The sequence below is a fragment of the Oncorhynchus masou genome, chromosome 5 (assembly GCF_036934945.1).
Source record: "Oncorhynchus masou masou isolate Uvic2021 chromosome 5, UVic_Omas_1.1, whole genome shotgun sequence".
Classification (NCBI taxonomy): domain Eukaryota; kingdom Metazoa; phylum Chordata; class Actinopteri; order Salmoniformes; family Salmonidae; genus Oncorhynchus; species Oncorhynchus masou.
In genome coordinates, this window is record NC_088216.1 from 33,915,565 (window position 1) to 33,940,339 (window position 24,775).

At 40.7% G+C, this 24,775-nt stretch overlaps 1 protein-coding gene across 1 annotated transcript; it reads right to left on the reverse strand.

Annotated features, from left to right (window-relative positions):
* Positions 1–438: 438 nt before the first annotated feature.
* Positions 439–23,519, reverse strand: LOC135539481 (calpain-2 catalytic subunit-like). Its single transcript, XM_064965386.1, has 21 exons — positions 23,229–23,519; positions 22,120–22,189; positions 20,665–20,783; positions 20,268–20,401; positions 17,468–17,636; positions 17,110–17,193; positions 16,651–16,736; positions 14,340–14,414; positions 13,948–14,108; positions 9,183–9,352; positions 8,406–8,417; positions 7,961–8,172; positions 7,362–7,398; positions 7,136–7,201; positions 6,986–7,043; positions 4,802–4,866; positions 4,482–4,550; positions 4,308–4,386; positions 2,546–2,662; positions 2,142–2,200; positions 439–2,036 (listed from the first exon to the last, which is right to left on the reverse strand). Exons 1-21 carry the CDS (start codon positions 23,463–23,465, stop codon positions 2,013–2,015), a joined length of 2,103 nt encoding a protein of 700 aa, XP_064821458.1. The 5' UTR covers positions 23,466–23,519; the 3' UTR covers positions 439–2,012.
* Positions 23,520–24,775: the final 1,256 nt, after the last annotated feature.

A 24,775-nucleotide genomic window follows, 5' to 3' on the forward strand; every position in this document is an offset into this window, starting at 1 on the left:
CGGACTGATGACCCGATCTTCAGCCCGCCTGCGCTGCAGCCTACTCTTCGCCAACATCATTCTCCGATATCCCTCTTCACACTGCTTCATCGATTCCCAGACGGGCTCTGGCTCTCTCCTTGGGTCGACCAACCACCTCTCTATCGTCTGCTCCATGTACTCTGGCTCCTCCCGCGGCTCAGACGGCCACCCCCTGTGCCCCTCCGCCAAAAAAACTTGGGGTTGTCCTTGGGCTTTGTGGCCGCGAACCCTGGCGTTGTCGCTGTCCTCCATTATTACTTTCCATCTGCCTCCAAGGAAGGGTTTCGTATCCACCCATCACTTCTTCCCATGTCCAAAACTCCTTTACCTCGTAGATACGCTGCTTGGTCCTCATTTGGTGGGATATTCTGTCACGGTTGTCGTAAGAACGGGACCAAGGCACAGCGTACGTAGAGTTCCACATCTTTATTATAAAGTGAAACTTAAGCAAAACAAAAACAAATAAACAAACAACGAAACGTAACTACGTGGTGCACATAAACAAACACAAAATAATATCCCAACAAACACAGGTGGGAAAAATAGCCACTCAGATATGATCCCCAATTAGAGGCAACGATTACCAGCTGCCTCTAATTGGGAACCAAACCAAACCAAAACACCTACATAGAAATTTTAAACGAGAACACCCCCTCGTCACGCCCTGACCTACTACACCATAGAGAAACAAGGGCTCTCTATGGTCAGGGCGTGACAGGTAGTCATTCAAAAATCATGTTAACCACTATTACTGATCACAGAATGAGTTCATGCAACTTATTATGTGATTTCATTTTTACTCCTGAACTTATTTAGGCTTGTCATACCGAAGGGTTGAATAGCTATTGACTCAAGACATTCCAGCTTTTCATTTTTTATAAATTTCTAAAAATTTCCAGAAACAAAATTCCACTTTGACATTATGCGTATTGTGTGTAGATCAGTCTTACAAAATCAAAATGTTCAAAACTGTTAAATCACCAGGAAATCTGCTCTAAGTCATGAATATAGTTACAACCTAACATCTAAAAAACGAAACATAAAATAAACATATTTAATTGATAATCAAGTTATTATTTTAAATGCTGTATTCAATATTTTGCAGTGATATGGCTAGTGGCAGATGCTTTTAGTAATATGAATGAGACTTTTCATGTCTCAATTCAAATTTCAATTCTGAGTTGAAATGAATTATATGTACGGGCAAAACAAAATCCATGTTGTAAGAATGTTTCAGAGGAACTACATGTTCCCTCATTAGATGGTTCTTTGGATGCCATCTACCATTTTGCCTTTCGGTTTGTTACAGGTGACAGTTGTGATACTCATCACTGCAGACTGTATCAATAGGTAGGCTGGACTTTGCTAAAAATCCGTAGATCTCTACATTACTCCGTTTTCGTTTACAAGGCCCCATTTCATAAACTTCTAACTTATCTAACTTTGCTGTTGAAGTGTAGACACATGAGTTGCCTAACTTGTTCACAGGATTGGTTAAATCTTGAGGTTCCTAGGGTCTCCACCAAGCTAGGTAAATCTGCTTTTTACTTTTAAAGCACTGTGCAGCTGGGACAAAATTCAAAATACATTTCATCTTAATATTCTGGTCCTTTTTGGGGCAGTTTAGAGTATTGACCGGGGACTTAATTGTGTAGGAATGTAACTGTTTTTCTGCGTGATTTGTGATGTTTTACTTGTGCTTCCCATAATGTGTATATTTTTGTTGTTGTATTGCGCAGGGCACATTTGAATAAGAGACCTAGGTCTTATGGTAAAATATAAAATATTTTTTCAATCTGATTGACCTCAACCCTGGTGTAGAGTGATCCATAGGCTATTGTAGACAAGAGCCCGATAAAGTATTTTGTCCAAGTCTCATTCAATAAAAGCAACAGTAAAATAACACATTGAGAAATCTTAGCCGTAGAGTCCAATGCAATTGAGTTGTATGGCTTCATCTGTCCCTGTAGTAGATTATTATCTCTGGAATCTTAATTGAGGCCCAGGCAGACCCACTGAAAAACATGCACACAAACACAAATCGTTCAGAATTGATTGGAAACAATTTCAGGAAAATATTTATTAAATGAACAAATTAAAGATTAGATGTGAAGACATACCTGCAATGCATCCAATTCGATCTTCCCACTGTCATGTTTGTCAAGTGTTTTGAACATTTCTAGTAGAGAGAGAGAGAGAGATGTATATAAATAAATACAAGGTGATTCTGACTCTGAGAATCTGCCTGCCCATAACAGGTATTGCTAATACCTTTAATTTGATTGTAGTAACTTTATAAATGTTAATTTAAAACAATATCCTGTGCACACTCAGTTTATGGGCTTTCCCCAGATAGTTTATTATTTTTATTTTTAAGAATGATAATAATAATGGTCATGGAACAGACACTTTTATCTAAGGCAATTTATAGTGTACAATATCCAGAACTGCAAGCACCATGCTCTGGATTGACTCATTGGAACCACCTCTATTAGAAGACATTATGAAGTCACAAACCACTCACTGAATAGCATTTCCAGTCGTATCAGGCAGCCCATGAAGCAGTCAAAGTCCATGGAGTACTCGGAGTTAGCGTAGCGGGACACAATTAGCTGGAGCACCTCGCTGTTAAGCTGAAATCCTGCGACAATAATAAACACAATAATAAAATCCTGGCCCAGCATTTCAACCAAAGTCCTAATACAACAATTCGTTACTGACTGACCCATGTAAATGTTGTGTGACATGGGGGTAAATGAAACAGCGTAATGCTGCATTCTAATAAATATTTACAGTTAACAAACAAATGCATTTGAATTGATAATATTACAATAGTAAGAGCTCCTCCGGTAGTAGTAGTTGTGGTAGGGGTAGCATACAGTAAGTAAGAGGTAGCCGCATTAATGTGACTTTAAAGGGATACTGCGAGATAGCATACACAAGCAGCTAGCATACACTAGCGTACCTGTAGACTTCCAGTCATTGTGCTAACACTAGTTAGCATTGGCTTGCGAAACTACCACTAATTCACACCTTTAAATGTGTTTTAAAGAAGTTCTCCATAAAGGAAAGAGTGTTCTATTGACCCTGATATGTCTGTGCTAGTGTACAGTTGGCAATGTTTTCCTGAAGGGCAATACTCCATTTTCTCATTGCTGCAACTCCCCAAAGGGAGAGGTGAACGTCAAGTGTCTTCCGAAACATCACTTGCCAAGCCACGCTGCTTCTTAAGATTTGCTTGCTGAACCCGGAAGCCAGCCGCACCAATGTGTCGGAGGAAACACCGTTCAGCTGTCAGACTTACAGGCGCCCGGCCGTTCACAAGGAGTCACTATTGCACAATGAGCCAAGGAGGCCCCCTCGGCCAAACCCTCCCCTTATCCCGATGAATTGTGCACCACCCTATGGCACTCCCGGTCACGGCTGGCTATGACACATAGCCAGCCGTGGGATCGAACCCCAGGATGTAGTGACGTCTCAACACTGTGATGCAGTGCTTTAGACCATTGCGACACTCGGGAGGCCCGCACATAGGTAGATTTCTAATACCCTTCTGTTTAACTACACTGAGTGTACAAAACATTAAGAAGACTTTCCTAATATTGAATTGCACCCCCTTTTGCCTTCAGAACAGACTAAATTTGTCAGGGAATGGACTCTACAAGGTGCCGAAAGCGTTCCACAGGGATACTGACCCATGTTTACTCCAATGCTTCCCAGTTGTGTGAAGTTTGCTGGATGTCCTTTGGGTGGTGGACCATTCTTGATACACACGGGAAACTGTTGAGCAAGAAAACCCCAGCAGCGTTGCAGTTCTTGACACATTCAAACCAGTGCGCCTGGCATAGCCAATTAAAACAAATATTTATATATATTTTTTCAATTATTATAATAATGTGAGAAAGAAAAAAAATCACATTTAGTGCACTAGGCCTTTATTACTCCTGTATGAACAGAGAAAAATTGTCGTCACCAGAGTAGGGAGAAAAATACCCCCCAAAACATGTTCCCGCGGCCATAGCGCCTGCAGCTACTATGATAGCCCTACTGGCACCTACTGTTAATCTTTTTTCTTGCCCATTCACCATCTGAATGGCACACATACACAATCCTTCTTTAAACTGTCTCTTCCCCTTCATCTACATACACTGATTGAAGTGGATTTAACAAGTGACATCAATAAGACATTTCACCTGGATTCACTTGGTCAGTCTATGTCATGGAAAGAGCATGTTTTGTACATTGTAAATTAAATGGTTAAATAAGTCAAAGTTTCTTAACAATACCTGCTTCAGTCAACGCCTCCCTCATCTCGTGGGTGCTCATCGTGCCAGAGTTGTCAGAGTCGTGACTTTTGAAGATTTCCTATAAGACGTCGAAATTATTGACAGACTCGAATACGAGTAATAATACCAGTTTCAATGCTGTACACTCAGCACAGTCTCTGACTTTAATCTTACCAAATACTTCTGGATCTTAGTCCACACAGTATGGAACTCAACCAGGCCCAACTTTGCATTGCCATCCATCTGATTGTGGTCAAGACAGATATAATATATGCCAGTTAGCAGACACTTTTATTCAAAGTGGCTTTCAGTAGTGCATGCCTACATTTTCCCCTGTGGGAACCGAGCCCACGACTTTGGCGTTGCAAGCGCCATGGTCAACCAACGGTGCCACACAGGAACAATTTCCTAATACCACATGTTGAAAAGTAAAATGTGCATTTTTCCATATCATATTGAGAATGAATGGCTCATGCTACTGTAGGAAAGGATACATCCAACAGACTGATGATGTGACGACAGGTCTCGAGGCTAAATCCATCAGTTTTGACGTGAGATCCTTGAAAACAGAGTGGCAACAAGTAAAGCTAATATACCGTACTGTTAAAACATACTGGGTCCATACTGGTGAATATTTAAGTTGACATTTTATCTGTCTCAAAATGCACATCAGCCAATTCAAAACATTTTGTTGCAAGTGATACAATACTACATGTGCATTTTAGTCAGTTATCCAGACCAACTTAAGGGAACATCAACAGTTTGTTTTTTACCTAATTGGCTCAGGGATTCAAAGCAGTGACCATTCAGTTACTGGCCAACACTTCCCATAAGATAACCTGGCATATTTATTGTTTCTTAAAATAGGTCCATTTGGCCACCAGAGGGATATTTTAAACCTCCAAATGAAAGGATTACTTTTCTTTCACTTGGTCTGTAAAGTGTCCTGTCCCAATATTGCCGTGTCCCAATATTGCATGACGAATCCTTGACTAGGCTACTAGATTCTAACGTTAGACGAAATTAAAAAGGTCAGTTTTTTCGCATATATGAAGGGGAAAAAAAATCACACGTTTTTGCTTATCCGTTTCACACACACATCCATGTGTTTTATAGGGAAAAGATAAAAGGAGGTCTACACAACATTTCAGTTTATCGTACATTGTAAAAAATAAACATTTAAAAAAAAAAGCTGTCATGTACCTCCATTACAATCACTGCCAGGTGGCATACACACTAAACTGGTTAACTGTGAATCTGTGAGGTACAGTATCAGTTGGTTCGAGGCCCACTCATGTCAATCTTTTTTGTTCAGGAAAAAAATGTTCTCTGCTGGTCCTTGATGAAATAGGCGATGAAATGGATGATTATAATGCATGTAAAATGTTGTAAGTGTAGCCTACATAAGAAATGAAGACGTTTTGGTCTAACAGTAACGTTATACTATGCTATGCTATTATGTTCAGTATATTCGGTATGCTAGGCCTATATAAATACTAATTCATTCTTAAAGTTAAGTGTCCAGTGATAATCTCACTTTTAAAAGTTCATATTCTTTTAACTCATACCCAAACAATGTTGTTGACTCGTCCTATACTCGTATTTGTGGCCAAAGCATAAACTGGAGAGAAAAACCCACACCTCAAACATGTATCTCAAAAACACTGTTTCAAAAATGCTTGCTATTTCGTCATAGAGTATGATGTCATCCTCCTGAGAAGGATAAACTGGCCAATCAGCGTTCTAGAGGTGGATGAGCTTGCCAATCAGCTCTCTACTCTGATTAATATTTTTAATGACCAGTATTCTTTTGTTGGAGTATACCTACACCATTCCAAACACAGAAAAGCTGCTTTTTAATTACCAATTTTTGGAAGAAAAACTTTCACTCATATTGTAAGTAAATAGAGGTAATATTTCATAGAAATCTGGAAACACTGGACAGTTACTGTAGGTGATCTTGCGAGACATTGATTCCGCTTTGATCTAAACTTTATTAAACAAGCACCATTCTGAGAAGCGTTGCTTCGGTGCACATCGGCAGCACTAACGTTAACGTTACACCACTGTAGCAGTAGCTTACATGTTGGTCTGCAATAGGGACTCCAAGAAGCTCCTCATTAAATATATTTGTAATCTTCATTTACAAGGTTTTGGCCGTACTTTGGATAACACTATCACCATAAATGTAATTCTACATTTCAAATGAAAAAACCTCTCCTGGGATTCCAACTTGCCACAAACTGCAAAAATTACACAGGAACCAAGTTCGCTACACTGAGAGCTTCTCGTTCAATTGAGATTTTGCGTGTTTTTTAGTAACCATTTTTTAATTCATATTTTTTAATTCATATTTTTTAAACTTCTGTTAAGAACATTTTCATGAAAAAGTGTTAAATCACATCCACCTACGTCAACATTTGCAATTGGCTGATGAGGAATCTGTGACTGGACATAATCACTGCCACCTGGTCAGGTTAGCATAGGGTTAAATGTGCCAGGTTATGTAATGGGAACAACTAAAATGTAGCGTTTTATCACGTGCAACTACGTCAACAATTTTAATTGGGATGGAGAAAAGGTTTAAATTTAAACTTTTTCTAATGTTGGTAAATATAGACCCACTGTGTCTCATCACAGATGATGCATCACAATGTATATACATCTCCTTTACTCACTCTGAGTTACCACTCTGTTTAAAATCTTTTGAAGTTCAAAGGCAGAAACTTCGGAATCCTGTCAAGATTAAATGAATATATTAGAAAGAAAAATAAGATTGTTATGTAACTGATTTAAATAAAGAACAAAAATAATATAGAAATACATACGCTTCCAGCAATCTGCAAGAATAGACGTTTGAAGTAGGGATCCACATCACCCTCTGTAATATCAGGCTAAAAAGGGTAAACATTTTTTTTTTTAATGTTCATAAATCTCTGTTTAAATATTATGTTGCGACTGGAATGTCCAGCCGGAAACATATCTCAGTAAACATAAAAACAAAATTGTGTTGGAAGATGTTTGAGATCAAAAGACAAGAAATAACTGATGTACCTCGTCAACTTCCACACTGATATCCTCTTCCATTGGACTGCAACAAAACACATAGAAAGATATACATATAACATACACCATATGATAAACACATCACGTTTGTACATATTTTTGTCATTGTGCCCTGGAAACAAAGCTACATTTTCAAATTGAATGAAAATGTATGATCGAACTCATGTAAGTGTCAATAATGTCACGTTGCTTCCTTAGCGAATACCACTTCCTCCTTATTCGGCTCATACCGATGCTCGAACCCAGGACCTCTCTGCCTCACAAACACACATGACCGCCCCCCTGAAACTTCTTACCCAGCCGTGCCATAAAACAAATTGTCAGCACGAGTGGATCCCCATTCGCTATAAAGGCCTGCATTATTTTTTTAAACACTTGCTACATAGGCCTACATTATATAAAACGTTACAGTGTTCACAACAGCATCTAGAAACATAAAACCAAGAATGTTAATAAAACAATAAGACACATATGGATCTATTCACATGCCTTACGACTTAATAATGTATTTCAAATAATCACTATAAAAATGGTATAGTCCCACTCTATTGCAGGCTGTATAACCTCTTCATAAACGCGGGGCCCACCTGGTGGCAGCGTGCTTCTCGGCGAAGACTCTCAAGAGGAAGCTGCCCTTCTTGTGCGGCTCAAACGTGGAGGGGATGATGACGTACTCCCCGGGGGGCAACTTGAAGCGGTCACAGATCTCCCGCAGGTTGATGAAGGTATTGCTCATTGCCACAGACTTCTGTCTCAGCAGCACATCTGGGCCCAGGTGGATGTTGGTGCGGCCCTTATACTGCCATCAAACACAGAGGATAGGGCCTTTTTACTGTAGTCTACCTTGTGGCATTATACATTGGTTTCAAACAACATTACCTTACTTTTTGTGCATTAGACACTGTACTCATATTTTGGCTCATAATAAGTTGAGAATGTGATATGAACAGATCAGCATGAAAATGGCCTTATACTGTATCTATAATTATGCTTGTGTTTCTTTCTTTGTATGTGTTAATGTACCATACATACCTCATCAGGAACCTGGAAAACAAACAAAAACAAACATCAGAATATTAACAGATTTGACCATTTTATTTTAAAATGGATTAAGTCAGGGGTAGCCAACTCTCCTCTTTGAGAACTACTGGGTATGCATGCTTTTGCTCCAGCCCTGCTCTAAAACACCTGATTCTGCGAATTCATGATATCATAAACCGCTGATTTGTAGAAAGCAAAAAAAAAATCTGTGTTTTGTATCATATTGTACAACAGCTGATTAAACTAACGTGGTAAAAGTGTAAAACATATGATCAGTGTTATTTTCTGATAGTTGCTGGTTGAAAACAACATTTTAACAGGACCTTCTAATTAGCACGTTTTGCATGGGTGGAGTTTTGGCTTACCTGGTGACATCACCAGGCGGTGTAAGTTTATAGACCAATAACAAAGAGAGTTCCAAACCTCTCTGCCGATAACAGCTAGTTTTCAGGTTACATATCCCTCCCATTAGGCCCCTCACTCAGACAACACCCAGACAGTCCTAGCAAAAGTCTTGCTTGTGAAGTCAACCAGCTTTTTTTGTTTTTTTTTTTGGGGGGGGGGGGGTTGTCTCTTTTTGACAATTTTAATGGAAAACTATTACACTAAGGAACCTCATTGTTACCCAGAAATGATTTAACATTGAGATAAAAATGGCTGCATTGGCCCTATAAGGCAGGGCTGGAACAAATGCCTGCATACCCAGGTGGAGAGTTGGCCAGTTATGGATTAAGTGAATAAATTCACTCTGAGGTGGTGATGTTGCACCTGGTATATTGAAAAGCCAATGGTGTTGAGGTCCCGGCTGAATCTCCTCTCTTTGCGGCCGTCTTTTTGCATGAGGCCCACCAAGAAGGTACAGCCATCCTTGCCATCATGAGGGTCATCATCCACATCATCCAATTTAATGGCAAACTGGGGGTTAGAACAGAATGTGGCTGCAGAGAAGTGGGTGAGAAAAAAGATTTGTGAAAAAGGATTAGTGACTAATCGAGGCAACACTATCAGAGTTGCCAGGTTTAGCTACAATGTCCAGTCTATGACCACTCAAAACCTGCACAAAGGCCTGAAAACTAGCCTCATCATGAGAGGAGTTGCCACATGCATCGAATAAGTGTCTCCATATTAGCTAGCTCGTGCCGTCAGTTCGTTGTTCTCACATCACTTGTCAAGGTGTGAGCGCACGTGCTGCTTTCCTCATTTACGTGATTCAGCTGCCTGCTGCCAGTGATGCCAATTTAGCTATTTTTTTATATATATTTAGCAATTTTTCAGACTCCCCTGGCAACTTAGTTTTTCAAACAGCACCTAGCAACACATTTATCAAAAAATTGTTTGGAACTTTTAGCAACTTTTGAAAAGTGACTCAAATGTTAAAATGCACACATTTTCCCTCTAAATGACACAAAAACGATTTTCTCTGTCACAACACACGTGCCTAGCTACAATAGTGCATTGTGAGTGACGTCAGCAGCAGCAATTTGGGCAAATTGCCAATCATTGTGGTTGACTGCGGCAACAGCAGTACGTGTCCCACGAGCTAAACCCAATGAATATAGTTGGTCACAAATGTTTGATCATGAACGGAACTTACAACATCAATCAACATATCCCAATCAAAAGCGTACAGAAAAGAGTGGGTGTCTTTACCTGAACAAATGTCAAATCATATTTTTTGCGGTGATGGCCAGTCAATTTGAGAAACGTTATTGTGTTCTACGTAATGACGCAGTTTTACGTTATCACGCAATGCCATCACAACGTCATTTAGCAACTTTTAGCAACAAATCAACCTGCCTCAAGCAACTTACCCTGAAAATGTGTTGGCAACACTGCCTGCTGCAGCGCTCGTCTCAACACACACACATACATTCATCTGGCTCACACACTCACTCAGCAACTGCCTGCCTCATTGTCTGGTAATCAGAAGCAGCAGGTCACAGTAAAATGAATAGATACATACAAAAAAATAAGATAAATGCCATGGTGGACGCAGTGCAATTTAGAAGTAGCCCAAAATCCCGCAACCCATGACAAATACATTTTCACTAGCAATATTTTCCCGGAATATCGTGGACATGGCTACCCTGAACACTACAATTTTTACTCTAACCCAGTGCTTAATTTGAGCCTCTCCGTTTTGGAGTTTTTCTTCCAGAATTTCTGAATCCCGTACCTCTCGTGGCATGAGTTTATTTTCTCTCACCTTTTTGCAATGTAAAAATTCAAATAAAAGCAATCAAAGTTCATTCGAGTTGCCTATTCGTTCATTCTCATGCCCCCACAACAGAACGTAATGTGAAAAGGTTGATTTTCCGCTGGTGCCTAATATTCTAAGAGTTGATTTTGGTTGGGCCAGCCCGGGTTTATGGTTTGCGCAACATTGTAACCTATGTTGGAGACCAAACAGACGTCCTTGTGTGAGAAGCGCGCCAGTATCTCTCACATAGGTAGAATGAGATTCACTTTCTATGATCTGCTCTGATAGACATGAATGAGCCTGCAACTCTCATCTCTCTAGCGTTGCACGTCATCATTTCCTTATAGAATCATTGCCACGCGAAGGGTTCTGAAGTAACTGCAGCACCCCTTATACATTGAAATTCATTTGCCAAAGCTTTAGAATTACTGCTGTCTGTTCAGAAATAAATGAAATAATTCAGAATAACCTACTACACAATGATATGGCCGATAATTTAGCCACAGAGGATCAATAGATTCTTTAAAAAAATAGCCAAGCTGTGGATTGTAGCCTCACCTCAGCCTCACCTTACGGTCAGATGCCGAGCAGTTATCACACCAGGCGGTGATGCAACCGGTCAGGATGCTCTTGATGGTGCAGCTGTAGAACTTTTTGAGGATCTGGGGACCCATGATAGTTTGTTGGTGATGTGGACACCAAGGAACTTGAAACTCTCGACCCGCTCCGCTACAGCCCCATCAATGTTAATGGTGGCCTGTTCAGCCCACCTTTTCCTGTAGTCCACGATCAGCCCCTTTGTCTTGCTCACATTGAGAGAGAGGTTGTTGTCCTGGCACTACACTGCCAGGTCTCTGACCTCCTCCCTATAGGCTGTCTCAACATTGTCGGTGATCAGGCCACTGTTGTGTCGTCAGCAACCTTAATGATGGTGTTGGAGTCATGTTTGGTGTTGGAGTCGCGTTTGGCCTTGCAGTCATGGGTGAACAGGGAGTACAGGAGGGGACTAAGCACATACCCCTGAGGGGCCCCAGTGTTGAGGGTCAGCATGGCAGACGTGTTGTTGCCTACCCTTACCACCTAGGGGAGGCCCGTCAGGAAGTCCAGGATCCAGTTAGCTCAGTGATGAGCTTTGTGGGCACTATGGTGTTGCACTCTGAGCTGTAGTCAATGAACAGCATTCTCACATAGGTGTTCCTTTTGTCCTGGTGGGAAAGGGCAGTGTGGAGTGCCATTGAGATTGTGTCATCTGTTGGGGAGGTATGCAATTTGGAGTTGGTCTAGGGTATCCGGGAGGATGCTGTTGATGTAAGCCATGACCAACCTTTCAAAGCACTTCATTGATGAGTCACTAATGTGATCTTCCTGTCTGGGTTGGCGCCCCCCTTGGGTTGTGCCGTGGCGGAGATCTTTGTGAGCTATACTCGGCCTTGTCTCAGGATGGTAAGTTGTTGGTTGAAGATATCTCTCTAGTGGTGTGGGGGCTGTGCTTTGGCAAAGTGGGTGGGGTTATATCCTTCCTGTTTGGCCCTGTCCGGGGGTATCATCGGATGGGGCCATAGTGTCTCCTGACCCCTCCTGTCTCAGCCTCCAGTATTTATGCTGCAGTAGTTTATGTGTCTGGGGCCTAGGGTCAGTTTGTTATATCTGGAGTACTTCTCCTGTCTTATCTGGTGTCCTGTGTGAATTTATGTATGCTCTCTCTAATTCTCTCTCTCTTTCTTTCTTTCTTTCTCTCTCCCGGAGTACCTGAGCCCTAGGACCATGCCTCAGGACTACCTGGCATGATGACTCCTTGCTGTCACCAGTCCACCTGGCCGTGCTGTTGCTCCAGTTTCAACTGTTCTGCCTGCGGATATGGAATCCTGACCTGTTCACCGGACGTGCTACCTGTCCCAGACCTGCTGTTTTCAACTCTCTAGAGACAGCAGGGGTGGTAGAGATACTCTTAATGATCGGCTATGAAAAGCTAACTGACATTTACTCCTGAGGTGCTGACTTGCTGCACCCTCGACAACTACTGTGATTATTATTATTTGACCATGCTGGTCATTTATGAACATTTGACCATCTTGGCCATGTTCTGTTATAATCTCCACCCGGCACAGCCAGAAGAGGACTGGCCACCCCTCATAGCCTGGTTCCTCTCCAGGTTTCTTCCTAGGTTTTGGCCTTTCTAGGGAGTTTTTCATAGCCTCCATGCTTCTACACCTGCATTGTTTGCTGTTTGGGGTTTTAGGCTTGATTTCTGTACTTTGAGATATCAGCTGATGTACGAAGGGCTATATAAATACATTTGATTTGATTGCTACCAACGTGACTGCTACAGGGCAGTAATCATTTAGGCAGGTTACCTTTGTGTAGGTATTACAGACTGGATCAGGGAGAGGTTAAAAATGTCAGTGAAGACAATTTCCAGTTGGGCCGTGCATGCTTTGAGTACACGTCCCGGTCATCTGGCCCCGCAGCTTTGTAAATGTTGACCTGTTTTAAAGTTTTCACAATATTTTAAATTGAGGGAAAACACAGGTTATAAAGCAAATGGCTACTGCTGAAAAGAGAAGACTATACTTTAGGTTACCAACATATTTGATCAACTTCCAAATATTGTTTTACAAAAGAGAGATAGGCTTTTGGCATGAGCGCATCGGCCATCACCAGCACGTGAGCTGTGCATCATTGGATGAGTCAGTGAAACTGGAAAGCATTTTTAGGGCAATAATTTCCTCTTCGTATTGTAGCCTACGATATGTGTCTCTATACACCTGGGTCTTGGCTATTGATGGATTCAAGACAAGGTCATTTTTATTTATCTCATATTTTCTGTTTGTCAGTGTCAACGCAGACTGCCATTTTGATTATTTTTAGTGGTATTAAAAAAAATTCTACTGAAGTCTCCAGTTGTGTAAAATACCGTAGAATTGCATGAAATGCGTTAATAAAATGCCATATTTTTCCCGGACCCTAGAATACTAAAAATGTTATCCATGTGTGCAACTTCTGTAATTGTCTCTACTCAACTGCTCTATTCCACTACGCAAATGCGATGCTATGCATGCAATGGTTTATTATAAAGTTTTTAATGCATTCCGGTACCTCAGAACTCCCCAGGTCACCCCACTCTCACGCTCACTTTTTGTTCCGGAACCTCTCGATTTACAAATTAAACACTGCTTTTACCATAATGGTAAACATAATATAACTCATCAGCTGTCCATGAATATTTGCAGATAGGATTAGTGCAAATAGGCAAGCAGCACAAAATCTATTACAAGTAGTTTTGATACCAACTGAATATAATGTTCTATTATTAGAGATTGACAGGTTCTGTACCTGCATGGTTCCTGCATCCTCCAGCGGTAGAGCCTACCCTCCACATCCCCTCAAACTGGTAGTGGTTCCAGCGACCCACTTCATCACTGACCAGCGTGTCTGGAGTCAGGTTGCAGATCTCCAGCTTGGAGTACTGCCTTAGGAAATCAGAGTAGGCCATCCTGGATAAGGAACAAGGAGTAGGTTGGTACCGTGTACATAAAATATAAAGGAATATATATTTTATGTATGACATTTGAAAGAGACAATAATGGAAATAAACACTTTTTTATGCTATTTTTATGCCAGCTGTTAGACAATATCATTCTAATGAAAGTGTTATACTGTAGAAAACAATATTATTGGGGTGTTTAATGCAGTGCAATACCAATAGAAAAAAATAACAGTTTCACCAAAACTCTCCATCTTCTGCAGAGTGGTCTAGCTTGGATTTCTCCTCCGGTCGTACTCCATCCCATTCCCTGGAACTATTGAGAGAAAGAGTTCAAGCTTGTCACGTGGCTTCCCCAAGCGGTATTACAACATCAGGGAATTTCACAACCAAATAAATATGCTTTCTTGGAGGCTTACCTACAGCTTTCTCGCAGACATTGTCAACACAGTATCACCATTTTTAAAGCTTACAGTGCATTTGGAAAGTATTCAGACCCCTTAACTTTTCAAATCAAATTTGATTTGTCACATGCGCTGAATACATCAAGTGTATACCTTACAGTGAAATGCTTACTTACAAGCCCCCTTAACAAACAATGCAGTTTTAAGAAAATTAAGTGTTAAGTAAAAAATAGATAAGTACATTTAAAACATTTAAAAAAGAAAGTAACAAATAATTAACAAGCACAAGTAAATTAACAGTAGTGAGGCTATATACAGGGGGTAACGGTACAGAATCAATGTGCGGGAGCACTGGTTAGTAGAGGTAATTGAGGTAATATGTACATGTAGGTATAGTTAAAGATAATAAACAGAGAGTAGCAGCAGCGTAAAAGAGGGGGGCAATGCAAATAGTCTGGGTAGCCATTTGATTAGCTGTTCAGGAGTCTTATGGCTTGGAGGTAGAAGCTGTTAAGAGGCCTTTTAGACCTAGACTTGGCGCTCCGATACCGCTTGCCGTGCGATAGCTGAGAGAACTCTGCTCCCGAATGGCGCAGGATCTAAGGTACTGCATATCAGTGCAAGAGGCATCACTGCAGTCCCTGGTTTGAATCCAGGCTGTATCACATCTGTCCGTTATTGGGAGTCCCATAGGGTAGCGCACAATTGGCCCAGCGTCCTCCAGGTTTGGTCGGGTTAGGACATCATTGTAAATAAGATTTTTTTCTTAACTGACTTTCCTAATTAAATAAAGGTTTTAGGACCTTCCACTGACACCGCCTGGTATAGAAGTCCTGGATGACAGGAAGCTTGGCCCCAGTGATGTACTGGGCTGTACACACTACCCTCTGTAGTGCCTTGCGGTCGGAGGCCGAGCAGTTGCCATACCAGGCAGTGATGCAACCATTCAGGATGCTCTTGATTGGTCATCTCCTTTGTCTTGATCAGGTGGAGGGAGAGGTTGTTTTCCTGGAATCACACGGCCAGGTCTCCTCCTCCCTATAGGCTGTCTCATCATTTTTGGTGATCAGGCTGTTGTGTCATCTGCAAACTTAATGATGGTGTTGGAGTCGTGCCTGGCCATGCAGTCATGAGTGAACAGGGATTACAGGAGGGGACACAACCCTGAGGGGCCCCCGTGTTGAGGGTCAGCGTGGTAGACGTGTTGTTGCCTACCCTTAGCACCTTGGGGCGGCCCGTCAGGAAGTCCAGTTGCAGAGGGAGGTGTTTCGTCCCAGGGTCCATAGCTTAGTGATGAGCTTTGAGGGCATATTGGTGTTGAACGCTGAGCTGTAGTCAATTAATATCATTCTCTCACATAGGTGTTCCTTTTGTCCATGTGGGAAAGGGCAGTGTGGAGTGAAATAGAGATTGCGTCATCTGTGGATCGGTTAGGGCGGTATACAAATTGGAGTGGGTCTAGGGTTTCTGGGATAATGGTGTTGATGTGAGCCATGACCAGCCTTTCAAAGCACTTCATGGCTAGAGACGTGAGTGCTATGGGTCAGTACCCTTTTGGTACCCTTCCCCAGATCTGTGCCTCGACACAATCCTGTCTCGAGCTCTACGGACAATTCCTTTGACCTCATGGCTTGGTTTTTTCTCTAACATGCACTGTCAACTGTGGGACCTTACATAGACAGGTGTGTGCCTTTCCAAATCATGTCAGGTCAATTGAATTTACCAAAGGTGGACTCCAATCATGTTGTAGAAACATCTCAAGGATGATCAATAGAAACAGAATGCACCTGAGCTCAATTTGGAGGCTCATGGCAAAGGGTCTGAAAACTTATGTAAATAAGGTGTTTCTGTTTTTTAAATGTAAAACATTTGCAGCAATTTCTGAAAACCTGTTTTCACTTTTTTATTTTGGTGTGTTGTGTTTAGATTGATGAGGACATTTCTTTTTTTAAATAAATTTTAGATCAAGGCTGTAATGTAACAAAATCCGGAAAAAGTCAAGGGATCTGAATACTTCCAGAATGCATTGTATATACCTGCAATTAAGTGTTGTATAATTGTTTGTTGTGTGTGTGCCACAACAATCCAAAATTGTTATATGGTCAATAAAGTTGCTCAACACTGCTACTAATTTAGTTATTTACTCACTCATCGCTCCAGGCACCCGTCCACTCCACCTGACCCCAGGGGTTTCTGATCCTCACCAGCTCAACTGGAGTCCCATGCAGGTGTACCTTCACTCAACACGAAAATTTGACAGACTGTTACGATTGACAAGAGGCTACCTGGCTATCTTATCTTGTTGAAAAACACACGCCATCTACAAACTTCATGCATCATGATCTGTTGTCTAAAATACGTATTTTTTAAATGATCTATGTGTCATGTGTCATAAAATGACATAGTAATAATAGTAGAATACTACTAATGATATCATAGTCGTTTTTATGACATTGTTGCAGAGACAACATTAAGTGTAATGTTACCAAAGCAGTCTTTTTAAAACAGTTCAACTCATTGAACTGCTAAAAAGGCTGACCACGTTATATAAACTTATTTTACTTCTCCTGGATAGTTTTATGTACTGACAAAATTGCTTATTCTTACCTCTTCTGCTGCAGTGATTGAGTACGCATGCCCCTTCACCAGCTTCTGACCAGTAACTGCCTCCGTCTCGTACGCACTTGTTATCTACAGTACCCCAGAACACTACATATCAAAAATGTTTACCGCTACTGCATACTCTAATGTATTCATGTAGGACCGATCCAAACAGATGTATAATTGTATAATTTGTCTTCTCACGTCAATAAGAGATGTATGTAGTTACACATGCCAATCTTAAAGTAGGGTTTTGCACTTTCCTTTGTCTGACATATACATTTAAAAAACAGTCATGACATCAGACCTATATTCAAAACAATGTTACTATGGACATTGGATTTCTGGGATCAATCACCCTTACATCAATGGAGCAGCCCAAAAGAGAACCCAGCCCCAGGGCCTTCTTCATGATTTTGAACAGGCACTGTGGGGCCTTGCTAAGATTATATGTCTCAGCGATGCCCCCAGTGAAGTCCTCAAAGCCTTCTGTGGTGGAGCCCCCAGACAAGGCCTCATAGGAACTGTTGACTCTACAAAGAAAAGAAGAGTTTGATTATTTTGGTTATATCAAAATCAAATACAATGTCATCAACACAACACATCTCTTGAAAAAAAAAGTAAGAATCCATCTCTGTTTAAAAACTCACATCAAACAAAACAGGTGATTGAATTTATTTGATTTGTTTAGCACGTTTTTGGTTATTACATGATTCCATATGTGATATTTCATATTTTTGGTGTCTTCGCTATTATTCTACAATTCAAAATTAAGAAAAACCATTGAATGAGTATGTGTGTCTAAACTTTGACTGGTACTGTATATATATATATTTTTTTTGTCTTCGGACAATATTGTGCATTTAAGCTACTTTTTTTTGCCTCAGTGCAACGTTGTGCAGTTAGGCTCCTTTTCAGGGCAATTCAGTATCATGTTCAATGAAAGACATGTAATTTGATGTAAAAAAAAAAAAATGTGCCAACACATCCCCTGACATTCACAGGCAATGGACACAGGGACGTTCTATGGGCGAAAGGAGCCTAATCAAGCAGTTAGGATCATACCCTTTGGTAGTGAGGACAGTGAGCTTGAGGACCGCGACGACGATGAAGAATGGACCCCAGAATCAGGTTTGAAAGGCTGTGAAACATTAGTTTATGCCCAACTTGTAGTATTTCATGAAAAAAGTGCTTGTTTATGATATTTTGTATTTTTTTTATTTAACCAGGTAGGCCAGTTGGGAACAAGTTGTCATTTACAACTGGGACCTGGCCAAGATAAAGCAAAGCAGTGCGACACAAACAACAACACAGAGTTACACGTGGAATAAACAAACGTACAGTCAATAAGGGGGGAAAAGTCTATATACAGTGTGTGCAAATGGCGTGAGGAGGTAAGGCAATAAATAGGCCATAGTAGCGAAGTAATTACAATTTAGCAAATTAACACTGGAGTGATAGATGTGCAGATGATGATGAGCAAGTAGAAATACTGGTGTGCAAAAGAGCAAAAAAGTTAATTAAAACAATATGGGGATGAGGTAGATTGGATGGGCTATTTACAGATGGGCTGTGTACAGCTGCAGTTAGCTGATGTTTAAAGTTAGTGAGGGAGATATAAGTCTCCAACTTCAGCGATTTTTGCAATTCGTTTCAGTCAGTGGCAGCAGAGAACTGGAAGGAAAGGCGGCCAAAGAAGGTGTTGGCTTTGGGGATGACCAGTGAGATATACCTACTGGAGCGCGTGCTATGGGTGGGTGTTGTTATCGTGACCAGTGAGCTGAGATAAGATGGAGCTTTACCTAGCAAAGACTTATAGAAACCCTTGAGACAGTGGGTCTGGCAACGAATATGTAGCGAGGGCCAGCCGACGAGAGCATACAGGTCACAGTGGTGGGTGGTATATGGGGCTTTGGTGACAAAACGGAAGGCACTGTGATAAACTGCATCCAGTTTGCTGAGTAGAGTGTTGGAGGCTATTTTGTAAATGACATCGCCAAAGTCGAGGATCGGTAGGATAGTGAGTTTTACGAGGGAATGTTTGGCGGCGTGAGTGAAGGAGGCTTTGTTGCGAAATAGGAAGCGATTCTTGATTTAATTTTGGGTTGGAGATGTTTAATATGAGTCTGGGAGGAGAGTTTACAGTCTAGCCAGACACCTAGGTATTTGTAGTTGTCCACATATACAGTATTTCACTTAATAAATGTTCTGAAAATATCCGATTTTGCTTGGTGTTTTAGTAAAATCCACCCTCTGGTGGTATGGATAACTTATTGTGTCTCCAGAGAAACCTAGATTCAAATAAAGGTCACATCTATCAAATTATTACAGGCGGAATTAGGTGTTTTTAGCTGGGGTCAAAATGACCCCAAAGTTATAAGTAAGGACAAGGTTATTGACAAAGTCCACCTTTGAGCTATGATAATAAATATGCTTCTGTGCTAAAATGACCCCAGTCGGTAGTATGAGGGTTAATAATAGTTCATTCTTTTAAATGAATCGTTTTACAATAAAATAACTTTTTTTAAGAAGCTAAAATAACTCAATTAAAATAATAGCAATAATATTGCTAACCAAAAGCCATGCTAAGAAGGTTTTCATAGGTGTTGAGGTTTTTGTACGGGGATGTTTGTAAAAAGATATGACAAATGATACAATTTAGAGCATAATAGGGACTGGCATAACAAACACAGTAAGTAAAGAAGGTGAGGGAAGCAATCTGGTGCATGTTTACATTTGAGGCTGTGGCTGGTGGCTACAGGTACACTTCAATATTTATTCAACAGTGACTCTATGACTAAAGCCTCTGCTGGTCACCACAATGGTCCAGATCAAAATTATACTATAGCGAATGTTCTGTAATTCATTCGGAACAGTTCAATTTAAATCCATGTCCTTTGTGTTATTCCCTTTGTGCAGGTTCAATGCCTTGGGCCCTATTTAATCAAACCTAGTCACTGGGTTTACGGGATAAGTCAAAGCCACATTTTCTTGAATTGCAGGGATGCATATTTGAATAAATAAAATAAATCTGACTGCAAAGTATTTATAGACTGACAACAACAGAAAAACTGTAAGAAAATGTGTTTTTATGTGTGGTTATCAATTCTGATTGAATAGGACCCCAGTTTACTAACCATGACGGGTGAATGATGTTTACTCACTTAGCATAGGCCTTCTCCAGCAGGGCGCTCCAATACTCTGAGCCCTCAGCTGAGTGAACAAACAGCAGTTTCCCCTCTCTTGTGGGCAGCCTATCGTCAATCACAACATCCACCCACTGTCCATACTGCCAAAACTGTAAGCAAGGAAATCTGAGCAGAGGTAGAACACAACTTCCCCTTCCTGTTCAGCTTCACCCTTTAAGTACTTTTTCCTCTTTACCACTCTTCACAAATAAATCATTAAAGGTTAAACATTTCTCTGAGTGTACAATAACATCTACCCTATTCCCCCAATCCTAACTTTTGGAGGTAAAAAGGGGGTAAAAAAAGATAAATTGATCTTAAATCAGCACTTATGAGCAACCTCATCTATCACTACTAAAAACACATTGCTCACCTGGAAGTGAAAGATGCCAGCATAATTCTCCTCAAAGCTCTGCCCAGGGGGTACCACTCGAGCCAAGATGTCTTTGTCCAAGGTAAGAGAGGCAAGGGCTGCCAGCAGCCAACAGTCACCTGTATACGTACACCAGTGGGAATAAGAATATGTTTACTCTCTATAATAAATAAGTAATACAAAATGTGTATACATTCTTATGAATGTTTTATATACCGGGAACATTCTAGAGAACTTTGAGATTCTTCTTGATATTCATTTGTTTATTTTTATTTTGATAATAATCCAACTTTATTGAACAACTTAATTTGTTAAACACTTCATATCTTACACTCAAAGTGCTAATAGTAAAAACATTGCATTTGAATACTTTTGTGTGCTACCAAAAAAATGGGTATGTGGCTTGGTAGAGTATTCAAGTATAAACGACCAAAGTTACCATAGATTGCCATAGATTACCTGTTAATTACCAAAATTACAGAACATTTAGGTAACTTTGGTAAATTACTGGTAGTTTTGTATCCCTTATTATTATATTAATATATTATGAAATACTAATATTACATGATGCAATATAGTGAAACATAAATTCTGAATAGTTTAAGACTGCAGATATATCAGCTCCGGGTATCAATTTTGGAGAGCGAAATCAAAGTACTGTAAAATCAAGGCAGAGTTAACTGTACAAACATGAACAGTAACAGCCAAAGCAAAGGGAGTGCACAACAGTGAGCCAACATTCTCAGCATGAGTAATTCTTCATGACTATATGAATAGGTGTATACCACCCTATATTGTAATAGAAATTGAGTCAAATCTGTAGCTAGCTGTGAATAAAATATTGTTTGTTCAGCGTTGCACACTTGAGTCTTCCATGTCTGTGTAAATTAGGGGTGGTGTATGTTTACTACAAAGGGCGAACCTGGTGTATCATTTCTTCAAGAAGCAGTATAGTAGTCAAATTATACTAATGTGTACTGTAGGCCTTTACATGAATGTAACATTTTGTGAACATTACTGGGACACTAAAGGGAAGTGGGAACCTACCACATACAACAGGTGTATATACACTATTTGAAAAGTAAGAGGTTTTGAATTAGTGCCACTTCCATTTCATTCCAATTGATGACTCGATGACTACAGTGACACACACCTTTGTCATTGAATACAGATAAACATACAGTATGTGAGATAACTTATCCTTAATAACCATGCTTTGGGATGTACACTACAGTATGTTGTCTGGAAGAAACTAGTGACAACAATATGTGGATTAATGTATTATTACATTTTTTGATTTAATCAAAATACATATCTGTAGTAAAGGTGCCGTTTGGATATGTAAAGCAAATACATTTTCAAACAAACAATAAAATATAATATCATTACACCCTTTCCCATGCTATGGCAAACATACAGCGCAATATACATATGGGGGTTAGGTGTCAAACTCACCCAAAGCCCCTTGGCAGATGTCAGTTCTCGTGGCTCCTTCAACAATGAACTGAGGGTTTGAGCACAAGTCCTGTTTGGAAAATGTATAGGTTGTTTAACCTACAGAATGAATAGGAGGAATTCGGTTCATTTAAAAAAATACTAAGCAATTGGTACTTTGCTCCACATGATGCTAAATGGCATGAATTGTTTCCCGACATTAAGACCAAATGTGTTGAATGGAGTGTAATTTGTTTCAAGGGCAGAGCAAAAACAGTGACAGAATATAGGGACGGTTCATGGAATTTGCATGCTAGAGACAGGGTGCCAGCACATATACAGGCAGTCAGTTGCACTTATATTCTTTATCAAGACTTAATTTGCCTTCCAATCAGTCTTAATTATTCCCTGCACTATGGTTCATCTTCAATCAAGAGTTTTGAGACATAGACTTGAGAAATGTCACCCAAGATCACATTTTCAGTGATTGACTAAATCAGAATTAGGCCTATCTATGCCTGAGTATATTCCACCTGTCTGTGAAAATAAGAAATTGGGGCATAACATAGTCCCTTTCATGACTGCCACCACCCCTATATGCCCCATTGCAACTTCTTAGAAACTTGAACTATGAGGAGGTTACCCTGGTGACGTGGACAGTAGGAGTCAACAAAAGACACACAAAAGTTATTTGGGAGGAGGAGGGGTTGGGGCGTTAATTGTTCCAATTTATAGTTTCATTTTAATCTGTCAATTGTGGGAAGAAAATGTTGTCCATCCGTGTATCTTTGGGAACAAATCCTGACCAATCCCAATACACAGAATATTAAATAAGCACACAGAAAGTAAGAGAAGGGAAAACAATGGGCCCTTCTAAAACAAAGTAAAACAAATCAATCAAATCAAGTTAATAATCCAAAAGACATACTGTGAGCTCGATACATGTATCTTGATGAAATTGCAAGAAGTACCAAAGCAAGAATCTCATTGATAAGTGCCTCTGTTACTGCACATCTAACAAATCACTAAAGCAGAAATGGCTAATATCATGTGAGACGTGGTTAGCCTACCACATCCTTGTGGATATACCTCCTACAGCTATCCTTCTTACACTGAGACAAAGTCCTTACCTTTGGTCTTTTCCACTCAACGCCCCGGGTTTTTGAAGAGTAGCGACCCAACTCATTGTACCCAAGAGAGTTCCAATCAGCAGGGAAGGATGTGTCACTGAAGAGTTTCCCGCTCTCCAGACACTCTCTCCTCAGGGTCTGGAAGTCTTGCTTGTTAAAGGGGATGGCCTTGTCGTTGCTACCTTCACCTTCCTCCCTAGCTTTCCTCCTGGCCAAGTGGTTAGCTATACTAGACATGGTGCTGTGAACTCAGATGGCTGCAGTGTGTAAAGTGTGACTGTGTGAACTGTGCCGTAGTTGCTTTTGTGTGTATACTAAAAGGCTTTTGAGACTGGGGAGGTAGATGTGAAGGGGTGGAGTCAATTTACCTGCAGTCTATAAAGACAGAGGTGGAGGTGTGGCATCTGCTGCCTGCCCCATACAGGTACTGGCCTAAGAAGTCTCAGCAATATTGAGGAACACATTCCCAGGGGATAATTGTAGATGACATACGACAACAGCAAGAGCGGAGTGCTGTGTGTGTGTGTGTGTGTGTGTGTGTGTGTGTGTGTGTGTGTGTGTGTGTGTGTGTGTGTGTGTGTGTGTGTGTGTGTGTGTGTGCGTGCGCGTGCGCGTGCGCGTGCGCGCGTGCGGTCCTTCAAAGGGACCCCTTTTATGCAAAGTAGACTAGTTACTATTAGCCTAGACCAGTGGTTCCTAAACTTGTTATAGTCCCGTACCCCTTCAAACATTCATCATTGTAAGCCTGCCACGCACACACTATACGATACATTCGTTAAACATAAAAATGAGTGTGAGTTTTTGTCACACCCCGGCTCGTGGGAAGTGACAAAGTGCTCTTATAGGACCAGGATACAAGTAATAATAATAATCAATAATGTTCCTCTTTATTTAACCATATTACATATAAAACCTTATTTGTTCATTGCAAATTGTAAATAACTCACCACATGTTAATGAGAAGGGTGTGCTTCAAAGGATGCACATAACTCTGCAATGTTGGGTTGTGTTGGAGAGAGTCTCAGTCTTAAATCATTTTCCACACACAGTTTGTGCCTGTATTTAGTAGTCATTCTAGTGAGGGCTGAGAATCCACTCTCACATAGGTACATGGTTGCAAAGGGAATCAGTGTCTTAACAGCACGATTTGCCAAGGCAGGATACTCTGAGCGCAGCCCAATCCAGAAATCTGGCAGTGGCTTCTGATTAAATTCAATTTTCACAGGACCGCTTGTTGCAATTATGATGAGGCTCTCTTGTTAAGATATCGATGGGTGGACTGGAGGCAGGGCATGAAAGGGATAACGAATCCAGTTGTTTGTGTCATCTGTTTCGGGAAAGTACCTGCGTAATTGCGCACCCAACTCACTCAGGTGCTTCTCTATATCACATTTGACATTGTCCGTAAGCTTGAGTTCATTTGCACACAAAAAAAATCATACAGTGATAGAAAGACCTGTGTGTTGTCCTTGTTAATGCAGACAGAGAAGAGCTCCAACTTCTTAATCATAGCCTCAATTTTGTCCCGCATATTGAATATAGTTGCG